This window comes from Poeciliopsis prolifica, unplaced genomic scaffold (assembly GCF_027474105.1).
Source record: "Poeciliopsis prolifica strain line A6 unplaced genomic scaffold, Auburn_PproV2 SCAFFOLD075, whole genome shotgun sequence".
Taxonomy (NCBI): Eukaryota; Metazoa; Chordata; class Actinopteri; order Cyprinodontiformes; family Poeciliidae; genus Poeciliopsis; species Poeciliopsis prolifica.
This window is the reverse complement of record NW_026562450.1, coordinates 846,342-867,846: the sequence shown is the minus strand read 5'-3', so window position 1 is coordinate 867,846 and position 21,505 is coordinate 846,342. Positions and strand designations below refer to the sequence as shown.

General features: G+C 40.2%; 1 protein-coding gene across 1 annotated transcript in view; it reads left to right on the top strand.

The window, feature by feature from the left end:
• Positions 1–7,599: 7,599 nt before the first annotated feature.
• The window catches only part of arhgap36 (Rho GTPase activating protein 36), a 52,860-nt gene continuing 38,954 nt past the window's right edge, over positions 7,600–21,505 (top strand). The window contains exon 1 of the mRNA XM_055021338.1: positions 7,600–7,868. Coding sequence (XP_054877313.1) covers positions 7,851–7,868 — 18 coding nt within the window. The 5' untranslated portion in view covers positions 7,600–7,850. The remainder of the gene's footprint in view (positions 7,869–21,505) is intronic.

Sequence of the window (21,505 nt, the reverse complement as noted above, 5' to 3'; positions counted from 1 at the left end):
GCTTCATCCATCCATCCATCCATCCATCCATCCATCCATCCATCCATCCATCCATCCATCCATCCATCCATTTGGACCTCTTAGGCTAAAACCATAGTGACTGCAGCTGTGTAGCTCCTTCCAAGCATTTCTTCTCTCAAGGCTTCAATTAGAAGCAGAGCAGAGCAAAGTCGAGCCTGCCGTCCAGTTTCCATTAACCACTTAGGAGATGTTCGTAATGGGGCGAAGGAGCCGTCGCTGCCACTTTCTTTCCTCTTTCAAATGCATAGTTAATAACCCAAATGCAAACCTGTTTCTGCAGAGCTCACTGGACACATTTCCAACCCAGAATGTCTTGGTTTATATCACAGTGCCGCATCAAATCAGTCAAGCAACTGGAGTGAAACGGGCTTTGAGGTCTGGACCAGTGATTCCGCCTTGCACTCACAACTAAATTGACTGTGAAATCTTTTCTATTTCCAAGATTAAAAATGGCTTCCAGAAACCTTAACATTCCAAAACAAATGCAAATAGAAAACAAAACTGTAAATAAAAAAAGAGATTCTGGAACGTTGAGGAGCCAACTGTGCAAATATTGTTGTGAAGGAGTCCAACGGCCCCGGGGACTCGGCTTGTCGGACTGAAGGAATGCAGTGAGGCCGCTGCGGCTTAAGCAGACAAAGTGGTGAAAACTGGTTCAGAATGAAGTTCCCTCCGTCTGACCGTTGGCGCTACAGCAGAGGGACGCTCCGGGCATCGAAGAGGTTCTGTTTGTTTTGCCTTCCCCTGTGTACGTTTTGTCCCAGTGACTGTCTGAGTCACCCGCATCCCCGACCACTCCCAGCACTCCTTCTCCTACTCCTCCTCTCTCGACTGTGGGATTCGTCTCCATCTGTCTCTTTTGTGCCTTCAGCTGGCAAAGAGCGAGTTCTCCTTTCTTCTCCGCATCCTCCTCCATCCTTACGTTTCTCCACCTCTTTTTTCCGCCCCATCCACCTCACCATCTCTCTTTCCCTGTACCCGGTCTATGCATCCGAGCTCAGTATTAGAGACGACACAGGATGAATGTCAATGAAAGGACTGTTAGAAAACATTTATGCTGTTTTTGTTTCGATTTTGGAAAATGCAAAATGTGAGCTTTCCTTCTTCATTATACTGTTAGCTCCCATGTAATGCGGGATTCCTACGAACGAGTGAGAGAATGAATGACTGAGAAGGGTGAATGAATCTTTTAGAGCTGTTTTTGTTCGTGAAGGACCTTGACTTTCAGAACTGTGAACACAAAGATCATTGGTTCTGAATCTGCGTGTAAATGAGCCGACGAGCAGCGATCCAGGCTCCCAAACCCGACTGAACCCCTCCCGCCTCCCTGCATGGACGGACCGCGCAAACCCAGGAGGGAAAGCTTTCATCTACCGACTCTTGCTTGGCAAAGTATCTCTCGGTGCTATTGTGTCGGAGCTCCATCTTGTGGACGAATAAAGAAGTGTCACAAAAAAGCAAGGGGAAGAAAAACACTCCGTTTCTTCCCAACAATAGTCCTTCAGGTATTCAGTCATTCTAGGAAGAAAAATACATGAATCCATTTCTGACGACTAGTAAAAGTGATGCTTGTTTTAAATATTTAGTGAATGACAACGATAAAACTATAGAACTCTGTGTTTGTTTGCCTTGTATACTGAACTACGGGCGTTGCTGCAGCAACGTCTTGGTTTCTTTGTTTATGAATTTAATTTTGTTTTTATTTCAATTGCCTTGGTGATGAAATATGTGTTTTGCACCAAAAATGAATGACATACAGCAGGCCCAGAGGAGAGAACTTGCGTATATACCCTAAAAGAAATGTATGTGACCTTTGCCCTTAGCCCTATTTTTACACACATATGCAGCTAAATATTCCTCAGATTTCTCAAAAAGGTCGATTGGAGGTTAAAAAAAAAAAAGTGTTATTTTTGAACTGAGCCCAGATGAATAGAAGCCGAATCAAAAAAGCAGAAGGAAGGCGAATGTTCCATGTGGTTTGGACACACAAGTTCATCGATAAAATGAAACAAAAAGTGTAAAATTGTTTGGACAAATGGCCGCTTCCCATTTGTGTAGCACATCAGCCGTCCACAGCGTGTTCATAAGATAGATTCCTATGAAGGGAGAAGTCAGGAGAGGTACAAACAAGCCAAAACATATAGATACGGTGGTAAACAAATAGGGATGCATTCCCTCGTAAACAAGTATTTTCATTTATGATGACGCGCTATGTTAGAACTGGTGCGCAGCTCCACAATTAGCCGAAACCTCACCGCCAACACGGAGCTGCATTGGTGCAAACGCTTTGCTTTGCAAACCGACGAGTCATTAACCGGCACAAAGAGCCAGACAGCGTTTGAAAAACCCCAAACCAAAGAGCCGAGCTCTCTCTGCCTGCAGCACTAAGCTAAATAATAAACAGAAACAAATATATTGACAACTTATTATATTGGAGAATTACATTTCTATAAATATCTAGTAAGAGGACTATATTGAAGATGAACTATTATTCCCCCAATAAATGAAAAGTGCTTTATTAAAGAGGAGTGAGGGTTTAATTACTCTACTGACCTTCATTTATTTTTCCTGCCCATCTCAGCTGCATAAAACTTTATTTACAGCACCCTCTGCAGTTATCAGTACCCACAGCATTTAACCGTTTATTGCGGTAGTAAAATATTGCACTGAGCAATTTAGCAAATACTCCTCTTTTAATTTAATTTATACAGTGAAAGCGGAAAAAAATCCCACGTTACAATTTTTAGTGCCCCTAACAAAACATATAAAGTCAATCATGCAACTGAAGCATTTGTGTTTTATGCTCTCAAGTAGTTGACTGAAACAGAAAAGCAGCAAAGAGTTTCATCTTTGTGTCACTATGTCTCCATAATGACCGTTAAAATCAAAAACGTTGGGAGGTTTCCTGAAATCCACAAGGACTAAAAAAAAAAAAAAGAAAATAGATGATTTCTCAAGGTTTAAATTCGCTAGTTAAATTAAATTTGTTTAACTAATTTAGTTTTGGTTAAGTTCAAGAACCACAATATGTTTCTTTTAGCTTTTTAGTAAAAATAATTTACGAGACAAAAAGAACAAATTTTTAATAAAGTTTCTATGGCAATATTGTATGAAAATACAAAAAAAACATATTTGCTACATGTATATGAGCTGCTAAGTTTGATTGCATTGTTGATCATCATCTGGAGGCCCTTAAGCAGAAAAATTTATATTTTTTGAGAAGCTCATTACAGATTTTCGGTTTGTTTTTGTAGTACCTTCCTCTGCCTCCAGGGGCAGAGGAAGGTACAAAATCTAAGTTTGACTGACATCTGCCAAATGTAAGTGACCTATTTTCAGACCTCTAATCAGGAGAGACTGAGCAAAAAAAAAAAAATCTTCAAACCTTTGAAATGTTAACTTTTTTAATGTTGGCCAAAACGCTACACAAAGATGGACCGCGAGGGATTCCGCTACCCTCTGAATCCTACTTACCCCACTCTAATGAATTCATGACAGGCTTTCCAATCAGCCACTTCTTGATCTGCCAGAGTGCTGGACGTCAGAAAGCCCCGGGAGAAGGTCGAGGCTGCAGTGTTTGGACCGATAAAGTTCTTGTTCAGAGAGAGCAGCATGAGCGAGGTCCACCTTCGAGAAAAAAACAAAAACAAAACAAAAACAAAAAAACTGTCCCCCAAAACTCAGTTTCTAACGCAGCGCTGTCGCTGCGAAGGCAGCTTTTAAAGACACAAACACACGTCAATTAGAGAGGAACACAAGCAAGACAGACAGCCAGATTTATTTGGATGATTCTATTTTTGTTACATCTTATTAAAAGTTTTAAAAAGTGTATTTAAAGGAATATTCCATGTACGTATTGAATATCCTCTGTTTCCTGGTCCCATCCGATGGTGTAACCTGTAGCTGCACAGTGGCGTCTCACACAAATGCTCCTCTCTGCAGCTATCCAATGCCAATGTGATGACAAATGTTATTATATCATTATAAATAAATTATTTTTCTTGCCTAAGCTCTCGCTGTGTTGCAGGTCGTGATTTTTATTTTGAAGGAGTTAAAAGATTTTTTTTTTTTTTAGTGAAAGTCTCAAACTTCAGTGCATTTGAGTAGGATTTTATGTGGCAGAGAAACATAAAGTGGTAAAATGGAAGGAAATTGTTGTCATTCTTTTTCCCCAAGAGTAAGTCACAATGGTCTATGAGCTGACGATCAAAAAGAAGCGAAACATTTAATCTGTTTGGAGCAACAAAAAAAAAAAAAAAAAAAAAAAAGAAGAAGAAGAAGACTGTGTGTGCTCAGTTTCAAGTGGGATCATTTTCATACAGTCTGAAACGAGGAGTGGTTCACGTCGTAGTGTTGTGTTGACCGGCGCTTGCAGCCGCTTTGTTGTTATTGACGTCTCGCTCCCTTCTGGATCCGCTAATCAAAGATTCGCCGTCTGTAGATTCGTGGTGGGTCTGGGTCGTTCCTCCTTTGATGTGTGAAACACAGGACGATCCCAGCCTGGCGGGAAAGCGCGTCTCGGTTTGTGTTTGTCTTCAGAACATGAAAGCTGCTGGGACTCCAGGGAGAGTTGGTGGTGGTGGTAGTTGGAGCATTTACGAGGCCTGCTCGGCTAATTAGCGTGTTGCGCAGGGCAGTTTATGAGGAATGTGTTTTCCAAATGGATTTTAGATCATACTGTGAGATCATCTTGCCTCTTTGGCTGACTCTGACATGTTATGTGACCCGCTTTGTCCCTTTGGAAACAAATAAGCAATAAGCGTTTGCTCAAGAAGCAGAGGTGGGCGGAGCAAAGCAAAATCTTGATAAACTCGATACCAAGTCGGTATCTTTATCGGGTCTATGCCAGCATAGTAATATCGATATTTTTGTTTCAAATTCCATCTTGTTTTATTTTTGCATTGTGGTCTCTCAACTTGATTTTCTCTCAAATTATAGTTTTTTTTCTCACTTTATAAATAAAAAATGCACACCAATCATGTTATGTTTTTAAAGTAGAATAGCAAATTTTGTAGATAAACTTTGAGTTATTTCATTCAACCTTAGGACTGACTTTTCACAAAGGCAAAAAACTAAAAGGTCAGAAGTTCGATGTATCAACATAAAAAGTATCAGTATTGGTATCAATATTGGTATTGAGGATATGGATCTTGTGTTTACTCAGAATTGTATTGAATCAATACAATGTGCAGTATTGCCTCTATCAGGAAGCATGGATGTCTCCAGATCAGTCTGCTGAATTTCAACTTACTTGCAAGCTCTTCAATTTTCTTCCGGTCTCTACTGCCCTCAAGTGGCCGTCTCTGTGGCCACTGTCTCTGTGGCTGATGTGTACTGAAAGACTCCTAAATACACACAGCTAGATTGACAGACAAATGGATGGACAAATGTTCTCTCTATCCATGGATGGGTTCTTGAACTTCTTCCCACAGTTCAAACATAACTGCTAATATAAACTACCCACTGATATTGACGAGGTTGAAGTAATGATTCTCTGTAGCCTCTGTATACGGATGTTCGTCCTAACCACTACAACATGTGATACCTCTTGGTTTACTTTCTAGTTTTGTAAAGTCCGCTTTCAATTGTTTCATCTGTAGCTATCCTGTTGGGGTAATCTGGCAGCGCTAACTTTCTAAATGCCTCCGGTTCTGATCAGGCACGTGTGAGTGGACACGTTTGTGGATGACTGCTTACACCTGACGTTAAAAATCCCAACAGATTTCTGTTCAGATCTTCTCCACATAAAATTTAACAAGTTAACAATTTCAATAATCTGCCATCACATTATTCACAAGTAGGGTTTGAGAAACTTGCCTCCACTGAGCAAGTTGTCCGAGGCCAATGAAACAAATGTACATTCAGGCAGAAATGCCTGACTAACCAGCTGAGAGTGATTCCAGGCTGCGTCAGACCGGAAATAGATCTACCGAGTTGCGTAACGCAGAAGCCTGCGGGACTGACGGACAATGAGATCAGTTGAGTGTGTAGTGCAACAAAGTGACAACTTCACAATAAAACGCTAGTTTTATTATAGGGCTGTCTCTGTGGCTGATGTGTACTGAAAGACTCTTAAATACACACACACACACACACACAGATAGGTGTATGTATGTGTATGTTAGCCGTCTTTCTGAAGACACTCAAAGTATTGACAGTATTGAACCAAGACAATTCAAAGATTTATTTATTTTTTTACAAAACATCTGAAATGTGCAGCATGAATTAATATTTAACCCCCTAGAGATAATTTCTACAATCACATTTCGGTACAATTACAGCTATAAGTCTCTAAGTGTGTGTTTCTAGTTTGGCACATCTAGAGACTGAAATATCTACAACATTAGACATTACTGATGTCCTCAGCCAGACTGGACAGAGGAAAAAGCCCCACATCTTGTCAGAGATTCATAACTGAATGTAGGTCTTTACTTTGACTGCACCCTCCCAAGACACAAATATGTTATGATCTATATCAGCGTTTCTCAGCTCGGGTCTTCTGGTTTAATTCCAGGATTCTCTTCTATTCACTTCCATCCATCTTCCAGTCAACCACCAGATTCCTCCTCTTAAGAAAAGACTCTCCACAGCACGATACCGCCAGCAGAGTTTAGACCCAACCATCAAGCTTCTGTGGCGCGTTTTAGTAAGCTTGCAATTCATCCAGCACAGAGAAAAACTATTATGGTTTAAAGAGTATAAAGTAAGGTGCAGAAGTTCCTTCGACTGTGCATAGTGCTCCGCTCCTATCAATCACACGTCCCACCTGAGTAGCACTTGACAACTGGACCTGCCGCTGTTGATGAGGCCCTCACAAATTCCTAAACATACAAAATTGAGTTTTAATGAGGAGAAGAAGAGTCAAGGAGCGATATACAAATATGGATAAAAGCTAAAAAGCAACATATTAAAATAAAACCAATAATGCTTTTTCCACGCAACCAGAACTTTAAGTCTCCAAAGATGATGCGTATTCTAGGATCATATTGATTTTGCACATAAAGGAGGATAAACTAATTAGACAAACACCCACAGCTGTTCCCTTTACCGCGGCTGTTGCACCTCTCCATCTATTCCCATAGAGCGTGTTAGAATAACACACTCGCACACAGAGGGGGGCCGCTTTCATCAGGGCCAAACTACCAAGCTGCATACTTCCTGTTTCTGACAGCTCAGAGCGTGCCATGCTATCTACGTCCCGCACACACACTTACACACACAGCAGCTAATGCAGGAAGAGCTGACAGCAATCTGCCGTCAGCACCGAGAGAAACAGAGTGAGACAGTTGTTGTGCAGCAGCTTGTGAGGCTTCACTAATTATCCACTGAAGGTGAATAATAGGGAGAGGGGCATCTGACATGGTTAAAGAGTTAGGCTGAAGAGAAAATAATTTAAATAAAAACTAAATAAAAAGAGGGAAGGAGAAGAACTGAGGTTAGCAAGGGGACAGAAAAATATATATATATGTACTGGAGGAAGTGAAGCCAAAACAGCAAGTGGGAGGGGCTGGGGACTGAAGTCATGTGGAGAGGAGGAGGAAGAGGAGGGAAAGAAACAAATGAGATGGGGAGGAGTGACATCAAGTGCAGGAGGGAAGAGAGAAACTGCAGCTAGTTCAGAATCGTGACGGAGAGGCAGAAGAAGAGGGAGAAGGACTAACAGAGGAGGGAGTCGCGTTCCCTCATCAGCACCTGATTTATACACCTGAGCCACACACACACACACACGCACACACACATATGGACTAATGATTCTGGTGGATGGACCTGCCGCACTCACCTCCAGTCTTCCAGCTGTGGACATATGAGACTCACCCCTGTGGACAGACATGCAGTTCTACTATGTGGTAAGAGACATCTGCTGATTTTGTGTTGGATGACAGTGAACGCATCACAGGGATTCTGAAAAAGCAACTCTTTCCAGGGTGTCACAAGAGAAATAATTGAAAAATAAATAAAAAGATTTTTTTTTTTAAAAACCCTCAGGGTTCAAAGTTGAGACACGAGCTAATATATATTACAAGATAGTCAGGACTTTTGAACCTTCCTTAACTGTAAAGACTGCACAGCTTTGGTTTGCATTAATCATTGTCCATCTGAAAACTAGAAGCACATTGTGAAAGCTAAACATGTGTGAGGGAAAAATAAAAAATAAACAACCAAAAAAAAAAAAAAGTTTAAACAAAAAGTGAAGTGTTGCCTGAAACTGTGAGAAAAGCAGACTGAAGTCTTCTTAACCCACAGAAATGAGAAGTGATTCATCTTTATATATACTTGAGTGTATTTTTTTTTTTTTACTTGTGATTCTACTCTACTTCCTCTGATGCATAAAACCCTCCATCAGCTGTTTAGACCTTTGACATGCGGTGCTGTACTCACCACTGTGATGTGACGTCACTGGGCTCCTCTTCAGCTGCCGCCTGCTTTAAGGAGCCGCCGGAATGGCGGCGGCCGCTGAAAGGCCGCATGTGTCTTCAACTCGTCCATGAGTCCTCACAGGTCGCCCAGTCCGCCCTTCTCCCCCCTCCTCCAGCTTTTACATAACATTTTAGTGTCTTGACTAGCTCAGTGTCAAAGGTTTGTCCGCCTGCGATAAACACCTGCCGGCCCCCGCGCCGCCTGATTTACGGCATTAGCTTCTGGCTGATGGATACATATGCTGGAGTATTTTGTAAATAATAAAAAAAAAAACAACCGAATATTCCCCTCCGGAGAAAACAAAGCCAGACCTTCGAGCTGTTGCGGGCATTTTTAAGAGAAAGCGAATGTCTGAATGAAAATGCAGAATGTCGTCGTGTGTTGTCAAGTTTCCTGTCATGCAATAATTGCAATAATTACGTCACTAATGATTTAAAAGAATCAAAAACCCAAACTTCGCTTTTACGTTACTGTCCTTCCATCAAATTTCCCATATTCCCCTATCCAAAACTTGGCAGGTATAGTGTTGACGGGAGGTGGGATGCAACATTACACAGCAATGTTTGCTTTCTATCGTCTAATTTGTATTCGATTTCTTTCTATTCTATTCAAACTATTTGCTTGTTATTGAGGCTTCACTTTAATTTCCTACTTTAAAAAGTGCCTTAAACGCATCTGGCGAGCTGCTCCCCCTTATGACCAGCTGTGGAAATTATCAGCTAAACAATATTGACATAAAATAATGGTTAGTACGTAACACAGGTAATGTAAGCGTCTCTCCAGGTACCTCAGCTTCCTCCAAAAGTCCAGAAAACCTGTCTGTTGGCTTAATTGACCTTAGGCGACCTCTGTGTGTGTGACTGGTTGTTAGTCCCGTGCGTCTCTGTGTTGTCCTGACTGCCGACCTGTCCTCAGCGGCCCCCGCCTGTTGCCCTATGACAGAGGCAGCCGGCTTGTGCCAGATGGCGGGATAAGTGTAGATGAAAAGAAACGGTGTGTGTGTGAAGTTTGCATGTCCTCTCCACGTATGTGTGGGGTTTTCCCCATGTACTCCGGTTGCATCCTACTGTAAAAACATAATCAAAATTATGACAGCCACACCTGTTGCACAGACTCGCCATTCGTTGCCCAAGGCTGTGGAAAGTCTGACTCCCGTTGGCTTTTTTCTGCGGACTAATGTGGTTTCGTTCAGCTTGGCTCTGTGTCGACATCTCTGGGATTTACCCTTGAAGTAAATCCGGTGAAATCCCTCTCCAAAGTGGTAGTTCAGGAGACGAAATAAAGAACTAGGCTTGGTATTTTCAGGAATATTTAGAAAGGTCTGATCCGTTTTTGATAAACTGGGGAACCAAACACGGACTGAACGGCAACCTCAGTCAAACCAAATCCCCGACTGGATAACAGCAGCTGTGAAAATGTCATATCTGTTTTAGGAAGGTTTTAAAAACTTTGAGATAAAAATATGTCTTATGTTAATCTACACATTATGAGAGCATTGTTACTCACATTTAAAAGTGGCTAAGGAGAATGCATCTTGGCGTAAAATCAGAAAAATTAACTCATGGATTACTAATTAAACATTTCCACAAAATAAATAAATGAATAAGAACTTTCACTAGTTGAGGGAAAGAATCTTAATGGAAATTGTTCTTCCCCAAAAATCTGTTGATGATGCCAATGGGTCTGTTTAGTGTAATTTTGCAAGTATATATTTCTCAACATAGATTTGCGTTCAGCTTTGAATAAATTCCCTCAATTAAAAGACGAAATTCTGCTAAAATGTCCTATGTGTAAGAATGTTATTTCAATAAACTATAGATTTATTTTAACTTTTGTTGCGCTTTGTTTTTGCAAGGGATGCAAAAGAAGCAGGTGGTTAAAAAAATACTGCAGTGGAAAAATCTGGAAAACGTAAATAAAGAAAAGCTCATTACCAAGCAAACCCTTTGAAAATTAATGATGGTATATCAGTCCATCAAGCTATAAACAAGGTTTACAACGCCGTCTCTGTATCTCTGTGTTGCTTCCACTCCTTTTTAACAACACGTTGAAAGTTTGCATGTTTAAACCAGCACAGTTGTTCAAAGTAAAACAAAACAGCTTTTTATTTTCTGCTTCATATAAGAAGGTCCAGATGGTCATCCTCCTGCTTGGCCCAGGAGACTCGTTCTTCTTTAGCCAGTCTAACACATTAAGCATGTGCAGACAGTTCCTGCACTTTATCTGCAGTTGCTGTTCACACTTGCAGCTCTTAGTTGTTGGGAATCACCTGGCTGTACCTCTTGATATCTGGAAATGCCAGGGATGTGGTGCGTGTTGGCATCTGCTTGGAGTGGGCAGAACGATGAAATAACGGAGGAACCATGAGGAGAGAAGGAGGCTTGGTGGGGGCCGTTCTCATGCCGATGATGATGTATAATGTGATCTAATATATTACGGGTGAGGGAATGGAAGGCAACATTGACAGGAAAGCAGAATCTTGCCAGGCGAATGTATCCTCAAAGTATTTTTTTTTTCCCCTGGAAGAAAATTTGCAATAAAGTCTTTAAAAAATTTCCCCTGAGGGATCTTCCAGGCATTTCACTCAAGAGATACCTGGCAGAATTAGTCTATGGCATCTGACTCGAAGAGGTCCTGTCAGTGCTGAGATATGTGAGCTGAAGTCTCCATAAATTGAACTTGATGGTTGAACTGGATTAGATCTGTGAAATACCTCAAAACGTCTTGTTCTCTTCAAAGGTTTTGCCTTGTAGCAGGTAGCATTTTACTGGTGAAACAGAGCAAAGCTGCCACTCTGTCCGGTCTACGGTAGGGCATCTCTACACTCAGCAAACTGTTGGACTGTGTGTTCTGATCCCTTTCTGATCTCAGAACCAACACTAACTTCTTCAGCAGTTGCAGCTACAGTAGTTTGAACCTTGCAGGCCACCCATCACTCATCAGTGAGGCCTGGTCAATGTAGGTTCACCACTTTAACTTTCTTGGACCAACTTGATGGACACTGACCATTGTGGAGTGGGAAGAGTTGAGGTTTTGGAGATGATCCAACCACGTCATGTATCCATCATAACTTCGCTCTAAAGTTGGACACATCTTGTGGCTCATTAAGAATCAGGTCTATGAAAGTTTTTCCCTTGAGCAGCTATTTTTCCTCAGGATCTTCATTGTCTCGTCTCTATCATCTGCCTTTGGCAACTATTGGTGAGCACTCAGCTGGCGCTCTATCATTACTTTTAACAAAATCAGTGCTCTAACTCTCTAGCAATTGACAGTATTGTTTCCTATGGACAAAGATGCGCTAGATATTGTAAATGCACTGAATGGGTAGGTGAAGTGTCAGTGTGGACGGCACGGAAGAAAACACTCGTTTCGAAGAATCGATCGTCTTAAAACAGCAGCAACTCTCTGTGCTCCTAATACCGAGTGTGGTTTTCCAGAGATTTCTTGAACTCACGCTGAGAACTGTGACTGGTTTTAATGTTCTTTTACACAAAGATCCCAAGAATCCACTTCTGGCTTCGTATCCACTTAGCGTTCTCGCACGTTTTTTTCATATTGTCAAAAAAAAACTGACATTCCTGCTTAAAAATGTTTGTTCTTTTTAATCCATGATTTATTTTTTAAATTGGTTTCACATCCCAACTTTGAAATAAATACTTATCATCTTTGCATTACAAATTGGCTAGCTTAAGCTAGTCCCTACATAAATAAACTACTTAATGAAATGAAGTCCTGTGCAGTGTCACTTGTAAACTTTTTTTTCCCCAGCTGAATTTACTGCTTAGGGCTAGTCGACAGTTTTCACACCAAGAGGAGAATTTGCGGTCTAGAAAAGTTTGGACATGACTTTTGCTAGCACATCGATATTTACTCTCTATGAGAAAGGCAGGAGTTCAAAATGTTGTACTGCATCACAAAGGGCACAAAACAAAGTTTAAGATGCTCTAAGTTGGCAGCCGCTGTAGATTTATGAAGTGTGTGTAATGATGCAGAAGACTGCCTTGCCATCTGCGCTCGAGCGCCGCTTGGCCTCAACTTACACAATCAACTGCAGCTAAATCTTAAACTTTGCTGGCGCTCCATTCGCTTTCCGTCTCCCCTTCTCCTTCCTCTCCAGCATTATCAGACAGCTGCATCGCTTTATTCCCAGATAATATTTCTGCTTCGGCCCATCTGTCATCGGGTCTCCGGTTCCGTCTGCTCAGGGTGTTTCAGAATCCGCCGCCTTGCTCTGCCCTGTTTTGGCGCAGCCTGCAGGACCCAGTCGTATTTCACGCTTGTCTTTTGTCTTTGATTTGTGAGCGCGTCTCTGGCACGTTGATGTCTACCAGTAGATTCCGTTTAAGTATGTGAGGATTTGCCCAACGTGAGTGATGGCGTTGGCGTCCCCCGGGCGTTCTTCACTCGGGATTCGCTGGTGGAAGCAACAAAGGGAGTTTTTGTTAAATTTGACTCAGGTTTTACAATTGATCTGCTGAAGATGGAAAAGCTTTCTTACCTCATCAGAAGGCATAGTTGGAGATGAATTTTACAGAAGGGATTCGATTACAATCTTGGAGCCTCAACAGGCCTCACTCTGGAGCTCACGTCAGATATTGAGGGTCTATTAACGGGACCACCCTGCACTCTACAAAGGTGGTCCTCACGGAGGAATAACCTTCAAGACAAGGAGTTTGTCGGGTGTGCGACAATAAAACTAATTTGGCTTTTTTAGTTTCTCAATCTTTAATTCTTGAAACAGACCTGTGAAATAGCTGTGCTTAGTCTGTTAGAAAAGCTTTGGGAAGATTTACAGAGTTGCTCTTTGCTAGCAGAACTAATCCATCGTTAAGCAGCTGATGCAGTCATGCCTCGAGGCTTGATGTGCCAAAACAGACACACCTAAAATAAAAAAAATTAAAAAAAAGCATCTGCCAGCAAAAAAAAAAAAAAACCACAGGAAAGAAGCTAATTGAAAAAAAAATCACGCATAAATCTGTTCTTAAACTTTGAGCTGCATGGTAAAGACCTGGATAGCACAAATCCTCAGTGGAGCCCTAAGGAGACTTCTTCACTGAAATGTCTGATTGACGGTGACATAATTTTTTTTTTTTATTATGGTGTTTGTCTGACGCAAGTGTTTCAGGTCAGAAAAAACAATTTAAATACCAGAAAAGGCCCAATATAAATAAAAAATATCATTTATAAATTTCAATTCCAATTATTGGAAATCATTTCTGTGGCTTTGGAATGACAACAAACTACAGAGGATGGTCCTCATCTACAAACAGAGAAAGCATTTCCCAATGGTGAGACTGCCCTGCCGAAATTACTCTAAGAGGATTAAAAGATGATGAAACTTTTTGCACATTTTCAATTGGGACACAGTTTTCCGAACCCAGCTGGCCTGGCTCCTACCAGTTAGAGTGATTAGAGTAGTTACTCGTATATTCTTTGTCTTGTATCCAATTTTTAAAAATCATTTGAAACATTCAAGTGTAACAAAAGCAAAAACAAAAAAAAAAAACTTTGTGTTGAAATGCATCTTATGAAGGCAGATGGAAATGAACCTCAGTTGGTGAGAGAGACATAAAACAAAGCCGCTTCCTGCTTTCAGTAACTCATGCTTTGGCTATCTGATCCTGGTATCAGCTTGTTTTAAATGAATTAATAAAAGGCACTCTTGTTTTCAGAGAAATCTTTTAATGTAAAAAAAAACCCCAAAAAACTTTAAAGTTTCTATCCTTTCACAGATCAAACATTTGTTGAACTTTAGCATAAATGTGAGTTGGTTTTGTTTCCCACTCGGTTCCTTCGACTGAGTGGAAGAAAGAGCTGGTGTTTGTGGTTTAACCCTCCTATTGTGTGCAGCATTGCCTTCAGGGTGTCTTCATAAACAATTTAATCTCTCATCAGCATGCTTGTAGTTACATAACCCAAATCAGACTGGCCACTTCCAGCCTCAGGCTCAGTCTTCCCCAATCATCCTGTTGATCGTTTATTGCCGTTGACTCTCCTAGAGAACGTTTTGATCAGTCTCACTTCACACAGCACAGCGTCAACACGCCACGGTTTTTACTGCCACGCGTTTAATAGGTGATGATTAATGGAGCGAGTTTTGTTCTTTGGAGAAAACTCGGACTGGAATGTTTTGTTGCAGAGTTAATTTATTTTACGCTAAACAACATCTGGTTGTACTTTTCGACTGAAACCTGATATCAGTCCCAAATGGGGGGAAAACTATGTGACGGGTCTCGTCTCTAAATCAAATCTGGGCTGTGTTTTATATTCTTGGAGGACGTTGAGGAAAGTGTGCAATATGCATTAAATTTAAATCCCACTGGATTTTCTTTATTTTCTTTATTGCTATTTTTTGTTTAAAAAAAATAGCAATATTTTTTCATGTGTTGCAGTATAAACTGTTGGTTATTTTTAACTGTTTAGATCATTTAGTCTCAAAGATGTTGAACAAACTAGTGACATTTCTCAGCATGGAAACTTACGCCGTAACATCTACCCCCATCATTTGTGTGACCATGTAACAGGTGCAGGGATGCTTTTTTTAAATATCTGACCAACATTTTCTGTGTGGCTTTGTTTTCATTATCCTACTACAAAAACCCTGAGAACAAACCACATCCATTTAACCTTCCCATTGTGTGCAGCACACAATGGCATGTGATGGACATCAAGTCCCAGAATGGAATCAAACCGTCAATGAATTGAAGAGTTAATGAATCAATGCACTCTAACAAGGTTCTCAGGGATTTTGGAGGTGAACTTGTCCCACAGGCTCATAGATCCTCCTCCATACCTCGGCATATGGGATGAGCAAGTTTCCTAATTGGGCTACATAATATTATGCAACATGAAATTTGTGCAATTTTTGTTCAGAATTGCAATTCAGTTGACCCACATTTTACACTTTTTTTCCTATCATTACAGTGACTCAACTACTCCATTTTAAGATAGATGGATTAATTGATAGATGTTTTCTTAGTTTCAGAATGTCTTCACTCAGTTCGCGTAAACAATCTCATATTCTTGTATGTGTGTCTGTCCTGTTAAGAGTTATGACAGGAAAACCACACAATTCCCAATACTCAAGCATGTTTCGTTTCCATAATCTGGGAGCAGGAAAGAATCGACTGGAAACAATTCTCTTCTGTTTTCCCTCCTGCTTTCTACCTTTGAAAAATGAAGTGACTGCAAAAAGAAAACAGAGGGAAAAACAACCTCCTGCTTTGTTTACATCCAACGTGACACGCTTTCGGTTTTCAAGGCCGCCCACATGTTCCCGTCTTTGTATGAAAGTGTACATTTGTCAAATGCGGCGGCACTCTCTGTTCTGACGTGATGGATCTTCGACTGGTCAACCGCAACCTCAAGCATCTGGTTGACGCGCGGGCGCCTGCCGCCGCTGGAGGATCACTCCGCGCCTCGGCTCGTGTGGCTGAGTGTTTCTGGTCCTGCGTCTTGCTGTCGTACAGCCCACTCTGACGGCCGAGTCATGAGCTTTACCAGGAGAAAGCCGAGGGACTCCAGAGGTTTTTACGGACATGAGCTCACATCTATTGGTAATTTGTCAGCGTACGATGGGAACAGGTTTAAATGGTATTCTGATGTTTGTTAATCACCGCTTGGCAGCTGCTTTTGTCTACAAAAAGCCATAGATCGTACAAGAAAATGGATGAAAGAGACACAGACACACTGGTCAAGTAGAACATCTCCGGCTTCAGGAAATTCAAAAAACATAGGTCAGTCATTAGTATGATTAAAACTATGATCCTTCTATAATCCTTTTGTATTTATGTAGAGATATAGTGTGCCCTCTTGAAAATATTAATGGCATTTAATTTTTTTGCCACTTTATGTTACAAGGCAAATCCAGATGTTAAAGCTTTAATTTATTCCCTCTAAATCCAACGTCCAATTCATAATAAAAGCCAATGACATTCAGGACTCATTTCATCTGTCCTGCTGATTGAAGAGGATTTGGAGTGAAACATAATTGTGTTTATGCAGTCCCACGGTTGATTATATCACAGCAGGAACCAAGCAATAAAGTCACCAGATTGTGTCAAGCCTAAACTGGGGGCAATGCTGAGTGTCCCAACAAGTTCTGAGGTCTCCGTTATTCAGAAATGGAAGATGTTTGGTACCAACAGAGTCTTGTTGGTACCAAAAAAGCACACATGCCTTTCAAATGAACAATATTTACTATGGCAGCAACTGTTTAGGTTGTGCCTCATGCTGCTTCTATTTATAACGTTGAGCAGCTTCAGCGGGTTAAGAAGATTTTCTCGTACGTTGGGCCTTCCAAGTTGATGTTTTCTGCTCATAAATCCGCTTCTTAACGTTGTCTTGGTTTTGTTATACAAGTTGTGGGCAAGCTGTCAAACGTGAGTAGTTTAATGGGGCTGGAGCATTCCAGGAACGAAGAGTCAGATACAGATTTGGTTTTGGAGAGATAAATGATATTGTTTGTTTATGTTAAAAAAAGTTCTGAGGGCACCTCAGATTTGCCAGCAAATTATGACAGTAAAAGCCATTACAGACGCATTAACATGAGAGTTAAGACTTTTCAAAGTCAGTTTTAGAGATTCAGGATTCCTCATGACTGAGATTTGAAAGTCTCAGTTGACATTTTGCACATTTCCCCTCTATTCCCTGTAGATAACCCCCTCCCATCCTCCTAGTGTCCACCAGCAAACGCAACTTTTATTCTAAGATTCTGTGCAATTCTGTAAAGATTTTACTACAGCTGGGAGACAATAACCGAAACTCCATAAAAACATCCAGAAAAACAGTTTGTTGTGAAATTCAATCCATTCAACTTAGCCTTTTTTTTTTGTCTTGTTCCTGCTACTGTTATGAACTAAACATTTTCCAATTTTATAACATTTTGGCTCTGTGTTTTACAGTCCATGTGTAAAAATAATGGGTGGGACTCGAGGAGATTTCAAGTTTGGTGATGTTGGAAAATGTCTGCACCATCAGGGAAGATAAAAATCTTCTGATGGATGTGTTCTTCTTGCTCATCATTCCAAAGTCCAGTCTTCATACTTCTTAAATAGCTAAACATTAATGTAAAAGGTTAATCTCAGTTATCAATGGTGGTTTTCATAAATTCATCAAGCCATTTTATCCCAAAACCTTGCCAATTTGTGGATGAAAATGTTCACCTCTGACTCCGTTACTCACTTTTTTTCACAGGAATTCAAAGTTGTTATCTTTACCAATGTTCTGCCCAGTTTTACAGTTTCAAACATCAACTAATATCACCTTAGGATCAGCTTAGCATCTTTCCTAAAACTCACTGCAACAGCTAATGTTTACCACTCTTTAAAGGCATATAAATCAACCCTCAGCTCCTCCTTAGTTTAAGCAAGTGGATGACGTTTTGTTTTAGCCGGACAAACTTTGGCAGTCTTTTCTCAGATACTGGCTCCATTGTTTGAGTGGCAGCAGTCGGTTTATATATTTTTATTTCTTTCTAGTTGTTGTCCTCAGTAAAGCCAAGCACGGCACAACCGAACAAACTTGACCAGTTTTGGGTTCTGGATATCTAGCCATCCAGATATCATCACAGGAGGAGCAATAACTGTAACTCAAAGTCAATGGGCTTTTACATAACACTATGTGACATAAAGGTTTTGTGTGCCAATGACACACAATTAATTTATTCACACGTTTGCCTTAACTGGAATTTTAATTGGTCGTTGTCAAAGATTCACAAGGATTTAAGAGCTTTTCCTGATGTCTTACAAGGCTTATATTTTTAAAAAGCAGCCAAATGGCGACTTCACATCTTAAGATTTACAAGGGGATTTGTGAACAAACCAAACATGTATTTTGTCTGTGCATATCCTCCTAATACTTGAGTTGTTTTTTTTTTTGCCTTGTTTTACAATGTTTAACGCATAGATGTCCACTCACCTCCCATATTTTCAGCTTTTCTTTTTTCAATTCATTTCTGATTCTTTTTGTGCAAAACATTTATTTTACATGAGCTCATTGCTTCTCAAACAGACTTGTATATAATCTGTTAACATTCAAAATTCTCTCTTCTTTGAGCTCCTTGAATATTCTTTTTTTTTTTTCACTTTCCATGAATCGGGCTGAACAGCAGCTCACTTCAGCCCTGGTTAGTATGACTGTCATCGTAAATTAAACAAAGTTACGAAAACAGGCCGCGGATCAAAGGTGGAAACAATGAAAACCTCACATGAACCTTCGGTGAGCGAACGCAGCCTGACAGAAACCTAAATGTATGGCCACGCACGTTCACGCTCCACTACACCTATGCTGACGGCAAACAGATGTAGATTGTTGCGTGGTTCCTCCGTCCGTCCTGTGGGGCGCCTCCAGGGCGACGAGTGAAATAAAGATGCAAGTCTCTTGTCTAATTGGAAGAGACTGAGCAGAGGAGCTTCAAGTAAGTTTGCTCCTTTTTATGTCAAGGAATAGCCAACGGTGTGTTTTCAAGTTTGACAGCTAATTAAAACGAGCTACGAACCAACCAGCTAGTTGGCTCAAGAAGAGCTGGAAGAAGAAACCCCAAATGTGTGTTGAGGGAAATACTGGCACGCTACTGTGATCAGTATCTGTTTACTTTCCATTTTTGTCACTCTGTACATTATAAGCGGTCTTCATCCATTCACTGAAATGCGGGAAATAAAGGCAAATTTGCAACCTGAGCTCTGAGATTCTATCAGCAGCTTCTTTATCCTTTCTTCATGTTTTTTCTCTAAATTGCAACATGTACGTCACAGCTCGCTGCCTGTTGCTTAGATACAATCAGCTTTTCCCAAGAAAACACAGATTTGCACCAAATCCAAGATTCAGTCAAAAAAACAAAACCCTCTTACAATTGAGTTTGAGCGTTGAGTCAAAAGGTATTTTCCCAGATATGGACGTCTGTGGCAGAGAGTGTGACATCAATTTCTTAAAAACGGCATATAACAAAAAGAATAAACCCAAAACTATTAATTTAAAGGAGATGATCTTGAAATACTTTGTGGCTGAACACATTTTAAGTGACCTGAGGTTGCAACTTGAGTAAAAGTATATTTTTAGATACTATTTAAAATATTGAACCTATTTTCACAAGTATTAACTTGTGAGAGACAAACAAAAACACAATCTACAAAGGTTTTGGCAATAATCTTAAATTAATCTTCTCATTTAAGCAATTCTCGCCCTGACAGTTGTTTTTTTTCTCAACTCAGTTTTCAAAAGTCCCCACACGTTTTCTGATTTTCTGAAAACTTCTTAAAAGAAGGGAAAAGGGAGAATCCATCCAATAACCTTGAATCCAGAGACAATCTAGAGGATAGGTGCTCAAGTTAAAATAAATATGTAAAAAATGTCTTTTAGGAGGGAAATAATCTGACAATGGAGTGCATATTTTGATGAAAAGTTATTTCAAGAGTACTAAGATATTTGTACTAGAAAATAGACCAAAAATACTTTGCAAGATTTTGCATTTTTAGCATCTATTCTGTTGAAAAGTACACAATACTGTAGATGGTGCAAGTGCAGAAATGCTGTAAATTATTTTACTGGCCTCATACTTTACTTGTTTTCCATTTTGACAATAAATCAGAGTTGCTACCACTGACACAAAGAGATGTTTACATGTTCAAGTATTTTATTCAGATATTTTTCATATGTGCATCCAAGTGCCTATCAGAAAGCAGCATAGAAGGCAACCTTATCAGTGTTTTTTTTTTTTAAACCCTTGACATAACAAATTTAGGAAGGAAGAGGATCTGAAAGATAGCGTTGGTGCACTGAAGTCTTGAGTAGTACCGTGTGGTTATGCACTGCAGCACACAACAAGATGGAGAATCACAAGCATTTCCTCAACGCTGAAAACCTGATTTCTCTAGGAACAAGAGATTCTTGGAAATACTTAATCCAAGTTGTATCCATTTGCCTTATCAATTTCTTGGGAAGCATTTGATAAAGCTGCTCAGAAACTACATTTAAGAAAGTGTTTTATTAGTTTAGCTCATGTGATTTATGTGTATTTGTTTAATGCTGCATTATTCTTTCCTGGATTTTAAGGTTTCATCTGTTGACAAGTTAACCCCCCCTTCCTGTGATGAGTGTTTGGTCGAACAGAATAGAGAGGAGGACTGGAGAGCTTACATTACTCAGGTTGATGACAACTGTGTGGCATTAAAAGCTTACAAAGAGTTGTAAAATAAGAACAGTAAAGGTGGAGTTTATTGGCTCCTGGTTGTTGAAATGAGGGTTGTTACAAAAGTCTAAAGTCTCCACAGCCAATGACAGAAAAGTTGACCTTTCCTCATGTGCACAGCATTGTATGTAAAAAAAAAAAAAATACAAATAAAAATATACACACTTACCTAAACGTACACATTTGGATGGATGGACGTTCTGTTTCAAGAAAACCAAACCTGTGTGTTATCCGAACTTCAGGGTAATCCAGAATCCATTGGATTCGACTGTATTTTTCATTTTTGTCTTTTTCCGTTGCATAAGTACTAGAAAAAACATTCATGTGCCCTCAAGAAATTTTCTGACTCTGCACATTTTTGGCGGATCTTAAGACTCTCCCAGGAAAGCTAATATTTATTCAGCACATGTGTTTTTGTAGACTTCAAATAGATGCTCTGAAAGTAGGACAGCAAGAACAGGATAGCAATCCTGAATTCGAGCTCGGATATATTCACCCTGTTTGTGGCACAATTATTGCCATGAATGTCATGTGTGAGATCGTCACATAATAGAAAAAATGTTGAGGAAACCGTTGACAGGACAGCAGGACGAGGACACCGGTCGGAGCTTAAAGACTTGTTAGTGGCTGCAAAATCCCAAAGATACAATGACATTGTCTACATTAAAGCCTTAATCCAGATGATAATCTATTGGAAAGAAACAATGTACTTTGACTTGGCTTGGGCAAAATTGCAAAGAAGAATGCAGAACTTCAGTCTCTGTGTTTATAAAGCTGCTTGTTACTGTCACTGTAGTGAAATAGGTTTCTACGACAAGCAAGGAGTCACAAAAGTTCAATATAAATACATGCAACATTTTTTTTATTTTCATTTGCAAA